Below are 22,096 nucleotides of genomic sequence, written 5' to 3' on the forward strand. Positions count from 1 at the left end.
GGTAAGGACCAGGCAATTAAGGTTAAGTGACTTGTCCAAGTTCACCCAGCTAGGAAGTGTCTAAGGCCATATTTGAACCCAGGATCTCCTTGTCTCCGGGCCAAGCTCTCTGGCAGCCCTCAAATAGGGCATTTATTAATCACTGAATTCAATGAGCATTTCTTATACTTCTGCTATATGCGAGGCTAATTGCCAAGAAGACAAAAGCAAAAATGAAGTCAATTCTCATTTGTGTTGGGTTGGGTTTTTGGAGGGGGAAGGGCTCAGAAATCACAGAAGTCTGATTGCTTTGGGGCGCCGATCTCTATTTTCTATCCAAGACGGACAGCTATCGCCATAATTTAAGCCTTAAGAGAGTTGTTTGGGGCCATCAAAAGTCTAAAGTGACTTGCCTGGGAGATCACCGTCAGTGTGGGTCTGAGGCAGGACTTGAACTCGGGTCTCCTTATATCTGAGAGCCTTTTACTTAAGAACCTATCAGCGGATCTCAAGTCACCACAAATGGTGGAGAACTGGTGGGGCGTGGAGTCATCACCGAAGCCTAGCCCAGGCCTGCACCCATTAGACCGGCATGTTCTGAGACCCGAGTGCTCGGATGTGAAGCGGAGCCAGAACGCATGACGGGGTTCTCATTACCTGTTCTGCATCATATTCATGACCATCCAGTCTGGGGGATACACGTTCTTCCCAATGAGGTCCTTAAACATGATGAAGGTTTCCATCAGGAAGTCCTGCGTGAAAAACAACCAAGAAAAGTCGAGCGTGTGCAGGTGTGTCCTGTCTGCGTGTGTCATGCATGTGTGCATGTATGTGCGATTTATGTGTAATTATAGCGGCCAAACTTGAAACTTGGCTTCCCAGAAGAGGTAGCAGCCATGCCCCCTCCTCGTTCCCTTGTACAGGTAAGGGATGCCGGGGGAGTGAAGGTCACTCATTCTGGTGTGATGAACTGCTTTATCTGCCTGAGTCCATCCACCAGAACCTGAAGAGCCTTCAGCAAGTCAACAGATGCTCATCCGTGCCAGGCGCTGAACCCATTGCTGGAGAGCAGAAGAGAGGCCTCGAAGCAGGCCTGCCCTCCAGAGCTTCCACTCTAATGGACAGAAGGAGCACCAAGAGAAATGGACGGAAGGTGCTTCGGAGGGGAAGGATCAGCACCGGCGCCCGGACAGGGCTCCTCCGCAATGGGAAGCTAAGCGGAGTCCTGAAGGAGGCTTCCATGAAAGCACAATCTAGGCACAGAGGGACAGTCAGAGAAAGAGCATGGAGCGAGGAGATCCCATGTGTGATGAGCGGCAAGTAGGGGGCTGTGGAATGCTCAGGAGAGAGGAAAGAGCAAGAAGACAGGAAGGGACAGAGAAACAGCACCTTGTGTTTGATCCTGTAGCTCACAGGGAGCCAAAGGAGTTTATAGAGTGGGGAAGTGACAGGAGCAGATCTGGGCTTAAGGAAAACCTTTCATAGGAGGTATGATTCACAGAGAAGGGCCAGGGGAATGGGTATATTTTGAAAATAAATGTGATAGGGGACAGTTAGGTGGCACGTGGATAGAGCGCCAGGTTTGGAGTCAAGAGGACCTAGGTTCAAATCTGACCTCAGATACTTCCCAGCTGTGTGACCCTGGGCAAGTCACTTGACCCCCATTGCCTAGCCCTGACCACTCTTCTGCCTTGGAACCAATACACAGAATTGAATCTAAGACAAAAGTTAAGGGTTAAAAAAAACAAACAACAACAACAACAACAACAACAACCCTACAATGGCAGGTAAGTGACTCAATGGATAGAGTTCTAGGCCTGGAGATGATGTTCAAATCTGGTTTCAGATACTTTCTAGCTGTGTGGCCTGGGCAAGTCACTTAACTCCTTTTGCTTATCCTTGTCCTTCCCTTCTCTCTTAGATTTGTCTTAGTAGCAAATAGGCCATGGGGGTCAAGTGACTTGCCCAGGGTCACACAGCTGGGAAGTGTCTGAGGCCGGATTTGAACCCAGGACCTCCCGTCTCTAGGCCTAACTCTCCATCCATTGAGCTACCCAGCTGCCCCCTGAGATCAAGACTCTTAACCTGCTTTTGTTTTCTAATTTGATAAGGGCTTTTCAACAGCTGGTTCTTTTTATAATCTTCCGGAGTTTGCACATTTAAAAACACTTGTTTCGGTTAACAAAGGGGCTAGGATGCAAAAAGGGTTAAGTAAGCCTCTTCTTAAAGAAAATATTGTTTTGGAAAAAAACCCCAAACACCCCTGAGCAGTGGCAGTGATGGCGAACTTGCAGCCCTCATGCCGCACGTGAGCCCTTTCCTCATCTCTTCCCCGCCGCACCACCCCAGCATTACCCTAGACAGGGGAGGGAAGAAGGGCTCCCATTGGGCTGCTGGGCAGAGGGGCAAGTGAAGGGAGAAATGTCCTCAGACACTTGAAAAGAGGGGGAAGGGAACAGCCATAGGTTCACCCACACGGTCCTGTATAAATGAAACCAGGAGCATCCTGGCTCTGGCATTGACTCTCTGGGTGACCTCCAAGGACACCATTTATCTTGTCTCAGACTCAGTTTCTTGGTCTGTAAAACAAGAGGCTTGGGCAGGACGGTCACTAAGTCCCCTTTGAATTCTGAACCCACGTCCATGATCCTATGCTAGGGAAAAGGCTTTCTTTTAATGGTAGCCAAATGGTCAGATTTGTTGGCAGCTGGGCGGTGGTGGGGAGAGAGCATTGGATCTGAGCTAAATTCGAATCCAGTTTCAGATACTACTTCGGCCACCACCCTGGGCAAGTTTTTTAGACTCCCCCCCTCAGTTTCCACATCTGGAAAATGGGGATCATAATAGCATCTATGGTCCAGGGTTGTTGTGAGGATAAAATGCGACAGCATGTAAAATGCTTTGTAACCCTTAAAGCACTACATCACCATCATCATCATCATTAATGGCTCCAGCTTTCTCCCTTCTGGTGAGGGTGCTAAGAGGGACTATAGCAGGCAGTGAGAGGGAGAATCATGGTGGGAGGGAGTCTGGAGGATCCCCAAGCTAGCTTTATAACAGAGAATCGCCTGGAAAAAAGCTGCTGATTTGACAAGGTGCTCCATCATTGGCAATGCCCCAGCTCACTGGATTCTGAATGCCTTCAATCATCCAGCATTAATTAAACGCCTCCTGTGTGCCAGGCACTGGAGATACAAAGATAAAGCACGGGATAGTCCCCGCATGGTATGTTTATACACTGTGCCAAGACCTGAAATGTGCTCAGAGATCCACAACTCCCATACCCGATACTGGTATTCCCATTTTACCGACAAGGAAACTGTGGCTCAAGATATTACAAGTAAGATTCGAACTCAAGTCTTCCTCAGTGTAAGACCAGCACTTTCTTCAAAGTGCCCAGCAGTCCCTTGGTTTTCAAAGTGGAAAAAGCAAGAAGAGATCAAAGAAAAGATCAAACCTTTTGCATTTCAAAATAGAAGTGAAAGGCTATAACTAATGTGTCCTGTAGGGGGCTCTATTGCTCCAACAACAAACTGAGTTGAAATAATCCAGGGTAGCAGGGCTCATCCTTTCTGGTTGCCCTCCTTAGTGGGCTCCCCAGGAGGTAAGTAGGAATGTGATCCCAGGCTTAGGGGAGGCAGGGAGCTCAGAGACCAGTGTCCAACCTTCTTGTTTCACAGATGAGAAAACAGAGCCATGGAAGTTAGATGACTCACCCACAGTCACACAGGCAGTAAGCTTTGGAGGTGAGATTTGAACTCAAGTCTGATGACTCAGAGCTAATAAATCTCTTTCATGGTGGCACACTGGCCATCATCATACACCTCTACCCTCCACAGCCTTGTCGTGTGTGGAAGAGGAGCCACCCTATCTCTACTCCCAAGTGATGAATCAGGATTTCTAGATTATGCCAGACAACCTATCCAAGTAACCCAGGCAGCACAGGGCTGCATGTTGTTCAGTCATGCCTGACTCTTCCTGACCTGTGGGTCATACTGGCCATGGGGTTTCCTCAGCAAAGATACTCGACTGCTTTGCAATTTCCTTCTCCAGTGGATTAAGGCAAACAGTGTTAAGGGAGTTGCCCAGGGTCACACAGCTAATAAAGGTCTGTAGGTAGCTTTGAATTCAGTTCTTTTTGACTTCAGGCCAGTGCTATATCCACTGGACTACTTAGCTGTCTCTTAGGAAAACAGAGGCTAAGTGACTTACCCAAGGTCACACATAGCTAGTAACTGTCTGAGGTCACATTTGAACTCAGGTCCTTCTGACTGGAGGCTACTCCTATTCTATTCTATTCTATTCTATTCTATTCTATTCTATTCTATTCTATTCTATTCTATTCTATTCTAAGAGCCCACTAGCTGCCCCTACAGGATAACATAGTCGTATCCCTTTGGAATTTGTTCCATGTCTTTTTTCAAGGTGCCTTGCAGCCTAGATGGACAAAGAAACATTCTCCCCCCTTTCCAGTCCTGCCCCAAATCAGATGGGTAAGATGTTGAAGCCTCAGATGCTTACTAGCTATGTGTTCCTGAGCAAATCACTTCACCCTGTTTGCCTCAGTTTCCTCATCTGTAAAATGAGTTAAAGAAGGAAATGGCAAATCACTCTAGTATCTTTGCCAAAGATGGGGATGGAGGTGCTCAACTGGACTTCCCATTGGACATCTCAAACCTGAACTTGACATTCCATCACTTGCCTGTGTGTTTTTCATGAAGGATGTCTTGTCTCCCAGACCTGGAATTCACTCCCTCTACCACATCACTTCCATGAATCTTTTGCCAGTGTCCTTCAGGGTTCACCTCATGTGCCACCTCTTACAGGAAGCCTTCTGTGATCTCCTGCCTTTTCATGCTCAAATCGTCACATTATCAGATGTTTATTTGACTACAAACTGTATCTTCCCAGGAAAACAGAAGCGTCTTGAGATTAGGGATGACTATATCTTTCATTTTATACCTCCAGCATCAGTGCCTGGCACACAGGGTGTTTAAGAAATGCCTCTCAGAGGGAGATAGAAAGAAAGGTCCCACTGAGAGCAAAATATTCAAAGCAGCACATTTTGTCTTGGCAAAGAACTGGGAAGAAAGCAGATACCCACTTCTCAGGAAATCCCTAAAGCAGACATGTTATATAAAACTATATAGGGGGTAGCTGGGTAGCTCAGTGGATAGAGAGCCAGGTATAGAGATGCTCCAGCAGAACCTGAAAATCTCAAGGGAAGTCCTAGGTTCAAATCTGGCCTCAGACACCTCCCAGCTGGGTGACCCTGGGCAAGTCGCTTGACCCTCATGGCCTACCCTTACCACTCTTCTGCCTTGGAGCCAATACACAGTATTGACTCTAAGACAGGAAAGTAAGCATTTAAAAAAACAAACAAAAAACAACCATATAACCAAATACTAAAAGACAGTTTAAGGGGATGAACACTAAGAAGCCTGGGAAGACTTATCTGAACTGATGCAGAGTGAATCAATAGACAAAATGATCACAATGATGCAAACAGAAAAAACAACAAAACCAGACTCAAATTTGTGCTCTCAGGCTGACCAGGGCTTAAAGGAGAGATGATAAAATGTGTCTCTCTGTTCTTTGCCGATAGAGCAGAATATGGGTGCAGAATACATATGCACACTCGGTGGATATGCATATTTTGTACCTATAGTGTATGTATTTATGTATATATGTATGTGTGTGTCTACATCTATACCCATAGATATATAGCAGCAAGGGGGCATAAGGATAGTGCCAGGCTGAATGAGTCAGGAGGATTCAATTTCCCAAGTTCAAATCCAGCCACTGATGTTACCCAGCTGTGAATCCCTAAGCAAGGAGTTTCACCCTGTTTGCCTCAGTTTCCTAATCTGTAAAAATAAATGTCAAACCACTCCAGGTTCTTTACCAAATGGGGAGTTGGACAGAATGAACCAAACAAACAATAACATATATCTTGTGTGTGTATTTTACCCCTATATTCTGCTATGCCTGCAAACATTATATACATATGTATATGTGTATGCATACATGCATGTCTCTCTCTCTCTCTCTCTCTCTCTCTCTCTCTCTCTCTCTCTCTCTCTCTCTCTCACACACACACACACACACACACAAAACACTGTTATACTCAGAGGACGGGCTGATTAATTATACGGAACAGCTTTCATTATTCTTTGCTAAGGGGGGCTGGTGGGAAAGAGGGATTTGTAAGTGAAGGTGAGATGAAGGTAAGAGGCATGAATAGAAATGAGAAGAATGCTTGTTGAATGTGAGGAAAGAGGCTGGAAGAAGGACCAAGGCGTGAGTCTGTGTCTCTGGGGATCATGTTTCATGGCTGGCAGGATGGACTGATGAAAACTTACGATGATATCCTGCCTGGTCTTGAAAGTGTTGATGTAGTGGTTATAATGGAAGTCGTCCATCTGCCGAAGAATGGCGGTCATGCAAGCCACAAAGCTGCCCTGGAAAGAAAAAGGCCAATCCATTGCAGCTCCCACCATCAATGAGCCCAGCCTAGGACACTTGGGGAAATCGTCCGTGCCCGCAGATTTATGACAATGGGATTCTGCTCAAGTGGAAAGGTGCTGAGCTCTGGGATTCGAAGGCAATATGGCTCCATTTGGCCTCGGGTCTTGGACGGGTTGACGCCTTTGTCCCCATCGATGTGCTACCTCTTCTGGGTGACTGACGGTGGAATTACTCCTGAAACCACTAGACCACTGGGTAGACCAATGGACTTTTCTGAGTCAATCATCTCTACAATGGAAACGGCCCATCAAGCTAAGCTCAGGGTATATTTATAATGATAAATCTGCCTTTGTCTCCGAGAATCCTGCACTGTTGATTTCTTTTTTCTTGGTTTTTATGTTTTCCTCTCTTAATCTAATTCTTCCCTGCATGGATTTCCCTCATCTAGCTGGACTAGACAGGTGACTGTGTAATACTGTCTGGAGGCAGAAAAAGCCCCTCAGTGATGCCCTGGACAATACCTGGTTCAGTATTGCAGGACTCAGACTGGGGTAACCCGGGCTGTAGGGTTCTCAGGTCCCAACTGTCATGACCTAAAATACCTGGGAGGATTCTGGAGATATAGTCACCTCAAAGTTTCATCGGAGCTTAACCTGAAGACTTAAGAGGTCTGTATGAGAACTCCTGGGCAATCAGGCCTGGAGGTGGGGGGCCCTGAGTTCAAATCCGATCTCAGAAACATTCTAGCTGTGTGACTCTGGGCAAGTCACTTACCATTCTTCTACCTTGGAACTGACAGTATCAATTCTAAGATAGAGAGTAAGGTTTGTTTTTAAAAGAGAGAACCACAGGAACAAGATCAAGCAGAGCACATGACTCCATCAAAGTGCTACAGTGGGCAGAGCCTAGCCCTGGCCCAAAGCTAGAGAGAGGAGTATGCGTAAGAACACACTGACCTATCTTAGTTGTTTTGTTTTGTTTTTTTCCAAATCTGCAGTTTTTTAAATGCTAAGAAGCATTTAAAAAGGTTCACTCGAAATAGGGAAAAAACCAGCCTCTTCCTTTAGAGGAGGACTCTGGGCCCATACACTGCAAACATCATTATCAGAACTCGTGGCTATAGCCATTCATTTTCCCTGATCTCTTTTTACAATTCTTTGTTAGAAGGGATGACTCAACTGGAAGGGAGAGGAGGCATTTATTCAGAACTGAGAGCCATGTAGAAAGAAAAAACAATATGTAGTTAAGAATTCTAAACATGGTTCTTACTATGTGGGGAGATTGCCGACTCATTCCAATCACCGTCCGGTTGATTCTCCTCAACAGACGTTCCATGATCAGCTGGATATGCATGGAGGTAGGACCCTGAGGGGGAAAACACAAACAGATTCTGGTTGAGTGTATCATTTCCCTCACCGCTCTATGTCCCAGAGAACACTAGATAGAATAGGCTTGTCACTCTCCAGATTTAACTCATCTCTTGTCTTCAAAGAAAGCGATTGTTTGGGGAAAAAAAAAATCATTGGAAATATTCAGCTGGGGGGTAGCTCAGTGGATTGAGAGCCAGACCTAATGATGGGAGGTCTTGGGTTCAAATCTAACATTTTCTAGCTGTGTGACCCTGGGCAAGTCACTTCACCTCCATTACCTAGCTCTTACCGCTCTTCTGTCTTGGAATCATACACAGTAATGATTCTAAGATGGAAGGTAAGGGTTAAAAAAAAAATCTTTGAAAATATTCAGCTAAGGAATTTGGACCTTAGGAGAAAGGAAAAGAATAACTGTTCTGGAAAAAGAGTCCTCTGTGAATATGCCATCACACAGAAGCCTTGTCATTCATTCATTCATTCATTCATTCATTCATTCATTCATTCATCCATTCATTCATTTAAAACAATATTACTGCCCCCAAGAATCCAACATGTCAGTTGATGGGCCAAGAATAGAAACTTCAAGACTAGAAACCAAGTCTTTAGTTTAATTAGTGTTGAGTACATCTCACTGATTGGTTTAGGTTAAATTTACAACCAAGCAGAAACATTTTTCATACATCCGGTATATTTTCCAGTCTGCTGCCATATTAGTACTTAGATGAGAACATTTATGCTTTGTTCTAGAGGAACATCCTCTTCTGTCATACCTGGATCCATTACGGACAGAAGCTACCTGGGCAAGTTACTTCCTCCTTTCTGTGGATTTACAGGAAGGTTTCAGGTTAGAGCAGAAGAATGTATATCAAATGGAAATATATTCCTGTGGCTTAGGAAGGCACAGATTAACATTATGTTGTATCCTATCTTTACTTCCTGGAAGCTAGGCGGCACAGTGGAGAGAGTACCATGTCTGGAGTCAGGAGGACTCAACCTCCTGAGTTCAAATCTAGTCTCAGACGTTGGCTACCTGTATGATCTTGGGCAAGTCACTTAACCCCCTTTTGCCTAGCCCTTATAGCTCTTCTGCCTTGAAACCAGAGATGGAGGGCAAAGGTTTTTTAAATTAAAAAGAAAGAATACTAGAGTTGATGTCAATGGACCTGGGTTCAAATTCTTCCTCTGTCATTTCCTCCCTGTGTGATCTTGGGCAAGTGATCCTTCTTCCTCTGGCCTCATTTTCCTCATCTGTAAATGGAAAGGGTTCGACTAGATGGTCTGTAAGGTTCTTTCCAGCTCTAAAGCTATGGTGATTCCTTTACACTGAAGCCCAAGGCCTTCTAAGACCAGTTTAGGCATTGCATCTTTCCCAGAATGTTTTGAGATTTTCTTTGCAATGTCTTCCTCTCCACAGCTCTCAGAGCCACTGTGTTCTCTTTCTAAAATTTATTCCAGTTATTTTCCTATTCATATTAGACTATTAAAAAATTTTTTTTAAACTCTTACCTTCCATCTTGGAATCAATACTGTGTATTGGCTCCAAGGCAGAAGAGTGGTCAGGGTTAGGCAATGGGGGTCAAGTGACTTGCCCAGGGTCACACAGCTAGGAAGAGTCTGAGGCCAGATTTGAACCTAGGACCTCCCGTCTTTAGGCCTGACTTGCAACCCACTAAGCTACCCAGCCGCCCCCTATTAAAAAAATTTTTTTTAAACTCTTTCTTTCTGACTTAAATGAAAATAAAATTTTGATTCTAAGGCATTAAGGGCTAGTTAATGGGGCTTAAGTGATTTGTCACACAGGGTCACCCAGTTAGGATGTATCTGAGGCCAGATTTGAACCCAGGAACTCCCCTCTCCAGGCCCAGTTCTTGATCCTTGGAACCATCCAGCTGCCCCGCTAACATTAAATTATAAGCTCTTTTGAGGGCAGGTCCTGGTCCTGAACAGCATCTGGCACAACAGTGGGTGAGTTGAACTGAGCTGTGAGGTTGTAGAGGAAGTTGCAATAGAGATGATGATGGTTTTCAGGGTGCTCTGCAGACCCACAACGAGGTCTCTGCAGTCACCTGGGACGACCGACTCACCACATCCTTCCTGTCCAACACTTCCAGGATGTTGCTGAGGAGCTGGGAGCTTGCCTCATGATCGGGCTTGCTGGAGTTGTCGTCCAGTTGGCCGCTGAGCTGGTCAATGAGGAGGGGCAGCAAAGCATCTCTGCACTCTGAGGAAGGAAATGGAGACACCACCTGCTTCGAGCTGCCAGATCTCCTTCTGAGCAGGCAAACCCTCTCCCTGCCCCCGCTAAAGCCATCGACCATTGGGCCATCTTAGCTATAATCTCAGCCTATTTTAGGGCTATTTTTTTTCCTTTCCTTCCTTTTTTGTTCCTTTCTGAATTCCCCCTTTTTTCCCTTTAATCCTAACCTTCCATCTTAGAATCAATATAATATATTGTTTCTAAGGCAGAAGAGCAGTATGGGCTAGTCAATGGGGGTTAAGGGACTTGGCCCAGGACTACACATCTAGGAAGTGTCTGATGCTAGATTTGAACCCGGGACCTCCCAGCTCTAAATCCACTGAGCTACTCAGCTGCCGCCCCCGAGCTAGGCTTTTATTAACATAAATTCTGGTTTGTGAAATGAGGTGCTTTTAGAGTTTCCAATCTAATCATCTTTTGGAAACTGAGGCATCAGGAAATCTGTCCAAGATCATGATGGAAAAATAATTGCCCTGCAGTTTTGTCTAGGCTCACGAGGGTCACAAAGCTCCTCCACTCACACCCCACCCTGAATCTACAAAATGAGCAGATGGCCTCTGAGGTCTCTGCTAGCTCCAGACTTGGATGTCGGCTCTGAGTGATGGGAGCAGCAGCATCTTCAGACCCTGATGGGACGGGTTCTGCTTGGCTGCAATGGGCAGCAAGGAGGAATTAGGATCAGGACACAGATTCCAGCTCACTAAGTGCTTGTTCTGCTATGGAAGATGCAGACTGGCTGGCCATGGGTTGGCAACACCGTGAATCCTACTATGCACAGGGGAGGTTAATCTGGAGGCGTTCTGGGGTTCCTTTCGCTGCTCGAGTCAAGTCCACGTGGTCGCCTTGGGGCCCCAGATCAGCTTTCCGGGGGCCCACATCCTCACTGCCGCTGTCTGCTCTCCTTTACCATTGGGGATCCTATGAAGAGCTCTTGAGGCGGCTGTTAATCTTGCCTTGGTTTTGGAAATTGCAACATATGTGGGGAATGAGGAGAAAGCGCCTGCCAGTTCCCTTCCGCCATCTTGTAAGCAGGGGGAGGGTCTTTCGATAGAAGAGGAGGCTGGGTGATTGTTCTAGGAAGGATGATGTAAGTCCCGAAGGTTTGGGGAACTACTGAGGCTAACAGACTGACTTCAGCTTCCCCTGAAAAACAGCTTCCCAGGGGAACCCGAGTCACCTGTAAACAACACCTCGTGAGGACACCATTGGCTCATCCTGAGATAAAGGCCTGTTGGCTGGATTGGAATTTGAGCCTTTAGCAAAGAATGCTGATTCCGAACCTGGCTTCATTTCCAACCTCTGACATGAAATACCTCCACAACGTTGGACAAATCAACTCCCTTGGGCCTCAGTTTCCAAATATATAAAATGAATGGATGCAACGAGGTGCCATCTTGGATCCCATCCCTTTTAATTCTTTATCTATAAATCTCTGGACTGTTACTGAGCTCTGGACCAGCACAGACCTCATGGAATTTTAGGACACTTTCCCTAAACCATCAACACTACTTCCTCCACGCCAGGGCCATTCCCCCAGAGGGAGAGCCTCTGATCTTAGAGTTTTCCCTTCTTGGTAAAATTTGGCTTTTTATATAATGGGATAAACATTGCCATTCTTGTCTTTCTTTCTTTGGTTCTTGGCAAAGTGACTGGTGACTAATCTGGAAGAGAACCTAGAAATCTTCTTGCGGAACCCCCTAATTTTACCAACAAGGAAGCTGAGATTTAGCAAGGTGACACAAGATATATTGTGATGGTTCCATGACCTCAAATAAGGCATTATTCCCTCCAAAAGTATAAATGACAAGACTTAGAGGTAAGCCAAGATTTTATCTTTGAAGAAACTGAGGCATGGTGTGTGTGTGTGTGTGTGTGTGTGTGTGTGTGTGTGTGTGTGTGAGAGGGAGAGAGAGAGAGAGAGAGACAGAGACAGAGAGAGAGACAGAGACAGAGAGAAAAAGGGAGAGGGAGAGGGAGAAAGAGAGAAAGAGAGAGAGAGATTGAGAGAGAGAGATTGAGAGAGAGAGAGAGAGACAGAGAGAGAGAAAGACAGAGAGAAAAAGGGAGAGGGAGAGGGAGAAGAAGGAGAGGGAGGGAGGGAAAGAGAGAGAAAGAGAGAGAGATTGAGAGAGAGAGGGAGAGAGAGAGAGAGAGAGAGAGAGAGAGAGAGAGAGAGAGAGAGAGAGAGAAAGAAGGACTTACCCAAGAAAATGTAATCACAAAATAAGGGCTAGAAAAGTCCTTACAGGCCCCTCAGTTTAGTGGGAACTGGAGAGGTTCATTGCACTGCCCAGGGCCACACAGGGAGTAAGCAGCAGGCCTGGGATTTGAACCCCAGTCCCCCCATTCCAAATGCAGGGTTCTTTCTCGTATGTTGGGTGTTCATCAGTGGAATTGGTCAGACTCTCACCTGTCTGGTGAAAGAGGTTACTCTCCACTATCTTGGTCATACAGTTGAGCTTCTGGCGGACCAGCTGGTTATCCGGGATGCTCTGAATGAATTTGCTGAAGAGAATGCTGCAAAGAAAATCAGGGCCATCAGGGATGTCCACTGGCCAGCCCATACCGCAGGTAACTCTCTCAGGGGCTGGCCTGGCCTTCACCACCCTCCCTAGGACTTGGGCTGGCAGGGAGTCCTTCTCTGCAAGAGTGAAGAACAAGACCAGATTCTCGGGGTGCACCACGGCAGGCCTTCTTTCTCTGAGGAGCAGGACAAATGCCTTTCACTCAAGCATGCCTCATCTCAACGCAAGTCCTCCTATCAGATGCTAGCGAAAACTTAGCCCACCTCTAAGGGTCCTCCTCCTGCCTCTCTCCATGTTGAGAAGATGCCCTCCTTGGTCTTCCTTTGGTCCTGAGGCTCATGGGCCACACTGGCATTTTTTAAACCCTCACCTTCTATCTTAGAATCAATACTGTGTTTTGGTTCCAAGGCAGAAGAGCTGTAATGGTTAGGCAATTGGGGTTAAGTGACTTGCCCAGGGTCACACAGCTAGGAAGTGTCCGGGGTCCTATTTGAACCCAGGATCTTCCATTTCCAGCCTTGGCTCTCTCTTCCCTGAGCTACCCAGCTTCCCCTTTGCTGAGCTAGCTTCTGAGTACCCAGATCGCATCTTCTGGTCCCTCGTGTCCTTCAGGGACCTGACAAAAACACATGCCTGTGACCTCGGGAGCAAATGGTCCATGAATAAATCCGATAAGGGCATCCCCTTCCTGGCAAGCCGTAGGGGCGAGGCTTTGTCTTGGCAAAACCTGGACAGCCCACTCGTTCCTCATTTACCTCAGTTCGACAGGATCAAACACCATCTTGACATCATTAATTATATTGGGAAGGTACTTCAGAGCCGCCCCCTGCAAGAAAAGAAAGCCAGATCAATTGCTAAATGGGACCCCCTCATTGTATGAATGAGGGAACAGAGGTTCAGAGATGTTCTGTGACTCAGCCAAGGCCACCCAGATGATGTGGGTCTAGACAAGCTGCAAATCCAGAACTTAATTCACTGCCACAAAGATTCCCAAGAGAAAATCAGTAAGAGCCTGGCGTCTTAGACTACGTCCCAGAGGCTGCTCGAAGAATGGTCTTGATTTGGAAAACAACATCCACAACGGCTAAAATAAATAAATAAGAGTAACAGAAATATATCAACCAAATCTGAAGGTTACAGTGATCAAGCTCAATGGGAGTGAGGACACAGGAGAAGGTCTCTACCTCCCATTTTGTCAGGAGGGGGTCTATGGGTGCAAAGTACAACATATAATTCCCCTCATTTTTCCTATTTGTTATGAGAGATTGAGAGAAAGGGGGAATATATTGGGAAATATAGGCGATGTGAAAAGAAAAGATGAAGAAAAATATATTCTAAAATTTAAAAAAAATCCTCCCAGAGTAAGAAGCAAATAAAGAAAAAGAAAATATGTTTGCATTTGAGTTTAAATATATGCCAGCATTCCCTTTCTCGTGGGTCCTTCAATCTATAAAGCAAGGGATGGTCTCTGAAGTCAAGTCCAACTCTAAAATTTTTTAGCTATGGAAAGAACACCATCTCTGGAATCTGAGGATCTGGGTTCTAATTCTACCTTTGTGACCTCCCATAAACCATTTCACTTCCCTGGGATTCGGTTCTACTCTCTCTAAAATGAGGAAGTTGGGCTAGATGACCATTGAGGTCTCTCTTCCAACTTGAAATCTAGGTATGGAGCTATTTAGGATCCTGTGGGTCCCACTGGGTCCTGGACTTCAAAGAACCAATTGAGAATCTGAGGCTGATTTCTTCAAGCCATCAGAAATATGTCCCTCCCATGGGGTCATCCCTTAGATGTTGGTCTTAGAGTAAAGAGAAGTGATTTTCTTTTTGGAAAAGAAGGTTTCTATTTATCCAAGGAAGATGCTAATTCTGGTGGTCCTTCAAAAGGATGCCATCGAGGAATAAGAAACTGGCATCAAAGACCTTCAGGCATAAAGTCCTGGAATCCTCACAGCCCTCCACCTTGTTTAAAATTCTCAGAGAATTCTCTCTTTTGCATTTTTCCTTTGAAATCTAGACTCATGTGTCCATTACTCATCACTTTTTCTTCTTTTTTTTAATCCTTACCTTCTGTCTTGGCATTGATTCCAAGGTAGAAGAGTGGTTAGGGCTAGGCAATTGAGGTTAAGTGACTTGTCCAGGGTCACCCAGCTAGGAAGTATCTGAGGCCAGCATTGAACCCAGGAGCTCTCATCTCCTGAGCCACCTAAGCTGCCCCTCTCATCACTTCTACTAGACTATAAATATCTCAAGAGTAAGGAAAGTGTCTTAGTCATCTTTACATGCCCCAAGTCACCAGCACCCTGTGTTGCACAAAGTAAGGAAAAAAGGCTTCCTTGCTCAATGAATGTCAGAGAAAAGAATGAATAAATGAATGAAAACCGAATGAATAGTGATGGCAATTATAAATGTCTGCCACACTAGGGAATAAAAGAGCCTCTGAGGATAGAGAATTATGTACAACAGCACCCTTTTCTGAAGTTACACGTGCCAAAAACAGGCATGTGTGCAAATATATTTTGTGTAAAACCGATGGAAAGGAGGTGCTTGGGGAAAATGATCCATTGTTTCCATAGTAAAAACACATAGCGGCAACTAGGTGGCTCAGTGGATTGACAGACCTAGAGATGGGGAGGTCCTGGGATCAAATCTGGCCTCAGATACTTCCTAGCTGGGTGACCCTGGGTAAGTCACTTAACCCCCATTGCCTAGCCCTTCACTACTTTCCTGCCTTGAAACCAATACACATTATTGATTCTACAAGGAAAGGCAAAGGTTTAAAATAAAACAAAAAAGAAGGAAGAGAAAAAAACTCAAAGTTATGGATGTCATCCTGGTTTATTATTTAAATTTTGATTCTATTTGGCAAAAAAAAAAAAAAAAAAAAAAAAAAAAAAAAAAAAAAAAAAAAAAAGATTTATGGGTAGTTTTCCACTAACATGCCCAGTTCCTAAAAGAAGATAAATCAGTAAATATACCAACCTTGATCTTGACAGCCTCCTCCAAGGGTCTGTCCATTAGATTATTGAAGGAGAGAAAGAGCTTGCGAATTGCATTGTTAAATTCATCCCCATCTTCACTTTGACCATAAAATCTGAAGGATAGAAGAGGAGAGGCAAAGCTCAAAGGAAATCCAGGGTCTCTCCATTCACTCTACAAGTCGTTGGGTCAACATTCTATTCCCCCAACTGCCAGGATTGCCTCAAGTGAATTTGCAAATGCAAGAGAACTTGCACCAATCCTGCACTACAATCATGGCCGGCACCCCATCCTTTCTCCCCTCTTCCTATCAAGGCGGAAAGCAAGAGGCAGCCTAAAGAAGCACAGTTGGACACTCATCTTACAAGGAGAGTCCATATCAAAAAGGCCAGAGGAACGCTACCTTATTCATCAGAAACGGAGAATCTAAAGGAAAAAGGGATGCTTAAGTCGATACGAGAAACAAAATTCAAGTGATGAAGCCATAAATGATCCCGATGAGGAAGAAAATGAACGTGGTGGTCCAGGGGACTCTGATGATGTGACATTTGAAAATAATATCACACATAGAGTGTGATCTGTTTATTGAGCCGGGAGGCAGTGGGCTTCAGGAAAATCATTTTATTGGTTAAAAGGAGGTGAGACTAGTTGGTGGCAGCTGGGTGGTTCAGTGGATAGAGCCCAAGGTCAGAAAGACCCAAATTCAAATCTGGTCTTTATTAGATATGACCTTGGGTAAGTCACTGAACCCGTTTGCCTCAGTGTCCTCACCTGTAAAATGGAGATGATAATAATTGCACTTATTCCCTCCCCCCAGTTGTTGTAAGAATTACATGAAATACTATTTGTTGAGTATTTTGCAAACCTTTAAGTATTACCTAAAGGTCACATCGTCGTCTTCTCCTCAGGTGCCTTCTAACAGATGTGATGACATCATCCCAAGAGCTCTACCTTTTAAAATTCACAACCTCACTGGATCTTCCCAAGAAACTTTGCTAAAACTCTGCTGGTCATCAAGGCACATATTATTCTTCTTCCCATTTTACAGGTGAGGAACCGAGCCCCCTGAGAGGTTAAGGGATTGGTCCAAGATTCAAAGAACTGAATCCTGTGGCAGGGCTTTCTCCATGATCTCACTTTGGCCACTCATTCTCCAGGAATGTGCAGGTGTGGTTGTGGAATGAGGTTATTTGATATAAAGAGAAGAGGAGAGAGAAACAGGGGAAAATGAAAGGAGAAAAAAGTGGATTCCAGCAAGTAGAGACTGGTGAGAGGGATGGTGACCCTCTGGGAAAATTGTAGACGGGGAGGTGAAATGGATAGTTTACAAGAACTTCCACAGGGGGTTCTTGTAATTACCAGGTGCCGGCATGGATTCATTCCGAAAAGCTATGCTGAACTCATCTGATAAACTGAAATGATAAGGTTACTTCTGGCCGTCTTCCTGGGGTACCTCCACGCCCAGCCCCCTTTCCACAACAGCCAACAACCACACTGCTGTTGTTTCCAGAAAGGTGGTCTTAACTGACTGCCTGACGGCTCCACTCATCATCCCCCTCCTGCCTTCTCACGCTAAAACTTTCTTCTTTGGATACCGTTTCCCTATCCAAGTGGTCTGCCCTGTTAGAATGTAACCTCTCAGAGGGCAGGGACTAACAACAGGCATTTAATCGGCACTGATGTGCTCATAACTAAACTAGGGAATATAGAGAAGAGCCTCTGAAAGCATGACTCCTGCCCACAAGGAACTCACATTGTAATGGCAGCTGGAGGGTCTGAGGGCAGAGACTGCAAGAAGCTGGAAGACCACCTACCAAGGGATTCTTGCACGGGCAAGGAGGCTGAGCCCACAATGGCAGCTACAAGTGGCTTTCATTGGCACATCCGATTCCTTACCTCAGGTATAGGACACGAGACTGGACAATGAATCTGAAGAGGTACTTCAAGGCTTTCAAGGCAGCAAAGAGTAGCTCTGTCTTGCTGGAGTCTTCAGCATTTCCCACATAATGGTTCAGGACTTTGGTTAATTTCCTGAAAGAGGAAGTATGGAAGGAAGGAAGGAAAGAAGGAAGGAAGAATGAAAGAAAGAAAGAAAAGAAGGAAGGAAGAAAGAAATAAGGAAGAAAAAGAAAGAAAGAAAAGAAGGAAGAAAGGAAAGAAAGAAAGAAAGAAAGAGAAAAAGAAAGGAAGAGAAAGAAAAAAGAAAGAGGGAAAGAAGGAAAAGAGAGAAAGAAGTAATGAAGGAAATGAAAGAAAGAAAGAAAGAGCCTCGTTGTACCTTTCCATCCCTATTTCTGGACCCAGATCTAGATTAATAGTTATCTAATGAATAACAAGAGCATCACAGATGACCATTTAGGTAGCAATGGCAAGGTTGGCAAGGCACACTGATGTGTGCCATCTCCCACAGGCCATGCCCCATGCCAGGAACACAGTCCCTCCTCTACGTTTCAGAGCACTGGACTCCCTCCCTTTAAGGTTTGGCTAAGGTGCTAGCTCTTCTTGGCATATTCTTGCCTAAGGAGATAGTATGGAATACTGGGAAAATCATTAACTCTGGAGTCACAGGTAATGGGTTCAAATTCTAACAAAACAGATAATTTACTTATCCTTCCTGGGCCTCAGTTTCCTTATCTGTAAAGTAACGAAGGATTCCCTAGATGAACCCTATAGCTACTGTGCCTTATTACATCCTTTTGCCCAAGTCACAGCAGCTAATGATGTGTTCTTTGTCAAATTACCTATAATTAATTATGCCAAAAGAGAAACAACAACAAGGATGTCAGAAAGCTGCATGGCCAGGAGATGGGATGGAGATGTAGCAACAGTGATGGCCAAGCAGAGAGACATCCATCAGATGGTAAATCCTGCCCCACCCCAACCCCCATTAGATTGTAAACTCCTTGAGGGCAACAAATGTCTTCTGTCTCTTTTTGTATCCTATGAGCTTAACACAATGCCTGGCACATAGTAATTACTTAAATAAATGTTTAGGGCACCTAGGTGGTAGCACAGTGGCTAGAGTGCTGGGCCTGGAGTCAGGAAGGAAGATTCATCTTTCTGGGTTTAAATCTGGCCTCAGACACTTACTAGTTGTGTCACTCTAAGCAAGTCACTTCACCCTGTTTGCCTCAGTTTCCTTATCTGTCAAATGAGCTGAAGAAGGAAATGGCAAACCTTCCAGCGTCTTTGTTAAGAAAACTACAGATGGGGTCATTAATGCACTGCTGGTAGAGTTGTGAATTGATCCAACCATTCTGGAAGGCAACATGGCTTTAAAGCCAAAGGGCTTTAAAAGATTGCCATACCATTGCTGGGTTTGTACCCCAAAGAGATAATAGGGAAAAAAGACTTGTACAAAAATATTTATAGCCGCGCTCTTTGTGGTGGCAAAAAACTGGAAAATGAAGGAATGTCCTTCGATTAGGGAATGGCTGAACAAATTGTGGTATATGTTGGTGATGGAATACTATTGTGCTCAAAGGAATAATGAACTGGAGGAATTCCATGTGAACTACAAAGACCTCCAGGAAGTGATGCAGAGCGAAAGGAGCAGAGCCAGAAGAACATTGTACACAGAGTCTGATATACTGTGGTAAAATCAAATGTAATGGACTTCTGTACCAGCAGCAATGCAATGACATAGGACATTTTGGGGGACTTACGAGAAAGAAAACTAGCCACATTCAGAAGAAGAACTGTGGGAGTAGAAATGCAGAAGAAAAATATTTGCTTGATCATGTGGTTTGATGGGGACATGACTAGGGATGTAGACTCTAAATGATCACTCTATTGAAAATATTAATAATATGGAAATATCAATGGATCAATAATACATGTAAAATCCAGCAGAACTGCTCATTGGCTACAGGAGTGGGGAAGGAGGGGAAGTGTAAAAAGGAATTCTTTATTCCTTTTCTCTAATTTAACTGAGGGACCTGGAGGTCCTCTTAATCATAGAGATGTGTAAGGATTAACCAGCCCATAGAGACAGGCAGTGAGGTAGGAGGTTGTAAAAGGGGGTCAGTTGCTGACAGGGCTGGCAGTTGTGGGGAATTTGGCAGCTGGGCAGGAGTTGTTCCTTGAGAATTGGTTGCTGATGGTTAGGGTTGGTGATTAGTGGGTGGTTGATGTTTAGTTGCTGGAATATAAAGGTGGGCTTACTGTGAGGGCTTTTGACTTTAGCCTTTAGAGGGCTTTTTGGCTTTTGGTTTGGAATGTTAGATTTTGATTGGGCTAGATTGGGTTGGAACTTTGTGGGGTGATTATTAGCGGTAGTTATAGACAGTTTTGGTTAGTAATTAGAGGCAGTTATAGATAGTTATAGGATAACTATAATAGATATCAGGAAATTTCTTGCTCTCCTCTTTCCCATATTTCCCCTCCTTTATATATTCAATTTACTACATTCTTTTATTATCTCTATTTTAATTAAACTAAACTGTTAATTGTTAAAAGCTGCTAATTGTGTTCTTTTCTCTGGCACAAAGGGATAATATTAATTTTTAACTCTACTATATTCTCCTTATTAAAAGCTGCTCTCTTAGTTTGTCAAAACCCCTATATTAACCCTTACAGAGGGAAAAAATACAAATCATATAACTGTGGGAAAATACCCCAAATTAATTAATTAGATTTTTGAAAAAGAAAACTCCAAATGGGGTCATCAAGTCAGACCCAATTGAAATGGCCAATCAATATTATTGATTATTGATTGAGGCATAAGCTTCACTGATAGCCATTATAAGTAGAGAACTAGAATCTCCACCGAGGCATATTAGGGGGGATCTCTTGTTGAGGTTTCAAGGAAAGATAAAGCCAAAGGTTGTCCAAGAAGAGGAGTCATCGAGTCATAGTGGACTAACGCTAGTCTACCTCCCAGGAGGCGGCACCCTCATTAAGGAAAAAAATATGTTGTGCGTTTATTTTTCAGTCGTATCTCTTCATGACCCCATTTGGGGTTTTCTTAGCAAAGATCTTGGTGTGGTTTGGAGTGTATTTCCTTCTCTAGCTTATTTTACAGATGAGGAAATGAGGCAAATAGTGACTCCACCAGGGTCACACAGCTAGTAAATAACGATGGCTGGATTTAAATTTGGGAAGATGAGTTATCCTGACTCCATACCTGACCCTCCATCAAATGAGTCACTTCGATACCCCTGCAGCAAAGGTTCTTTAACATTAGACCCCCTTTGATAGCCCGGTGAAGCCTATGGAAGGAACTTTTCACATGATGATGCCATAAAATGAATAAAACAAAATACGTAAAATAACGGAAACCAATTCATGCATCCATCAACCTCATGTATGTTTGTATGGGCTCCCAGTTAAGAACTCTCATTCTGGAATGAGATATTGGGCACAACATGGACACACATGAAGTCATGTGGGGGGGACAGACTTGATTCTGCAGATGGAGGGAAGCAGGGAGCAGAGTCCAACCTTAAGGGACACAGCCTGTGCAAAAGCCTGGGGGCAGGAGATGGAATGTTTAAGTGAATGGAACAGAAATGAGGCCAGTTTGGCTGAAACAGTCTGTGAGGAGGCCATCACGGGAAAGAAGACGTTTTGTTGACAAAGGTAAGCCTTCAGCAGGGATATGCACGCACATATGTACTCACACAGACACACATCTACACACGCATGCATACACACATGCATGTACACGCATGCCCAGCTCATGCCCACCCCCAGCATCCAAGGGGAGCACAAGAGCGCCCGGGAGGAGACTTACGCGTATGCCAAGGTGGCACTGAAGTGCTTGTAAATGTAGGTTTCCAGGACAGGATTAAAATGCTGGAACTTGATGTCTCCTATCAGCGAGATAATAAACACCTGCCAAGGGAGACAATGATAAGGATCAGCACAGAGTGTAATCTTGAGGCATTCGGCAGCCCAGCTGGAGCCACCCAGGCCGGCTCTCTCCCTGCCATTCCCCCTTTCCCATGACGATGAGGAATGAGAGAGAGGATGAGGGGAAGCTGGAGCTGGGGATGGTCTCAAGAGTTACCGCAAGGTTGGGATTTGCTAAAAGGTCATCTCCTGCGGGCAGCTGGGTGGCTCAGTGGATGGAGAGCCAGGTCCAGAGATGGGAGGTCCTGGGTTTAAATCTGGCCTGAGACACTTCTCAGCTGTGTGACCCTGGGCAAGTCACTTGACCCCCATTGCCTAGTCCTTATCTCTCTTCCACCTTAGATCCAATACACAGTATTAAGTCTAAGATGGAAGGTGAGGGGTTAAAAAAAATTTTTTTTGAAAAGGTAATTTCCTCCCGAGGGCACCTTGCTGGTCCTCCCATCGGGCCAGTCTCCAGGTGGGCCGTGCAAGTTCTCAGGGCTTCCCCATGAGCTGCCCTGAAGGTGAATTTCCTTTGCTGTCCATCCTGGGCTGGCTGAGGCATAGTAAAATCAAATCAAAGTCCTTTGGGTCAGTCAATGAAGGACCCTCGGATCCCGGGAACACAGCCAGCACTAGAAGGAAGCTCAGAGGATGTTTCATGCAACCCCTTCCTTTGACAG

General features: G+C 44.9%; 1 protein-coding gene across 1 annotated transcript in view; it reads right to left on the bottom strand.

Annotated features, from left to right (window-relative positions):
- Nucleotides 1-22,096, bottom strand: part of DOCK5 (dedicator of cytokinesis 5) — a 159,235-nt gene that overhangs the window by 53,562 nt on the left and 83,577 nt on the right. The window contains exons 21-29 of the mRNA XM_044659253.1: nucleotides 21,313-21,413; nucleotides 17,475-17,609; nucleotides 15,582-15,693; nucleotides 13,355-13,425; nucleotides 12,485-12,591; nucleotides 9,902-10,038; nucleotides 7,717-7,812; nucleotides 6,342-6,440; nucleotides 637-731 (exon numbers count right to left, since the gene is read on the bottom strand). Of these exons, the coding sequence (XP_044515188.1) occupies nucleotides 637-731; nucleotides 6,342-6,440; nucleotides 7,717-7,812; nucleotides 9,902-10,038; nucleotides 12,485-12,591; nucleotides 13,355-13,425; nucleotides 15,582-15,693; nucleotides 17,475-17,609; nucleotides 21,313-21,413 (953 nt within the window). The remainder of the gene's footprint in view (nucleotides 1-636; nucleotides 732-6,341; nucleotides 6,441-7,716; nucleotides 7,813-9,901; nucleotides 10,039-12,484; nucleotides 12,592-13,354; nucleotides 13,426-15,581; nucleotides 15,694-17,474; nucleotides 17,610-21,312; nucleotides 21,414-22,096) is intronic.

The sequence above is a fragment of the Gracilinanus agilis genome, chromosome 2, assembly GCF_016433145.1.
Source record: "Gracilinanus agilis isolate LMUSP501 chromosome 2, AgileGrace, whole genome shotgun sequence".
NCBI lineage: Eukaryota > Metazoa > Chordata > Mammalia > Didelphimorphia > Didelphidae > Gracilinanus > Gracilinanus agilis.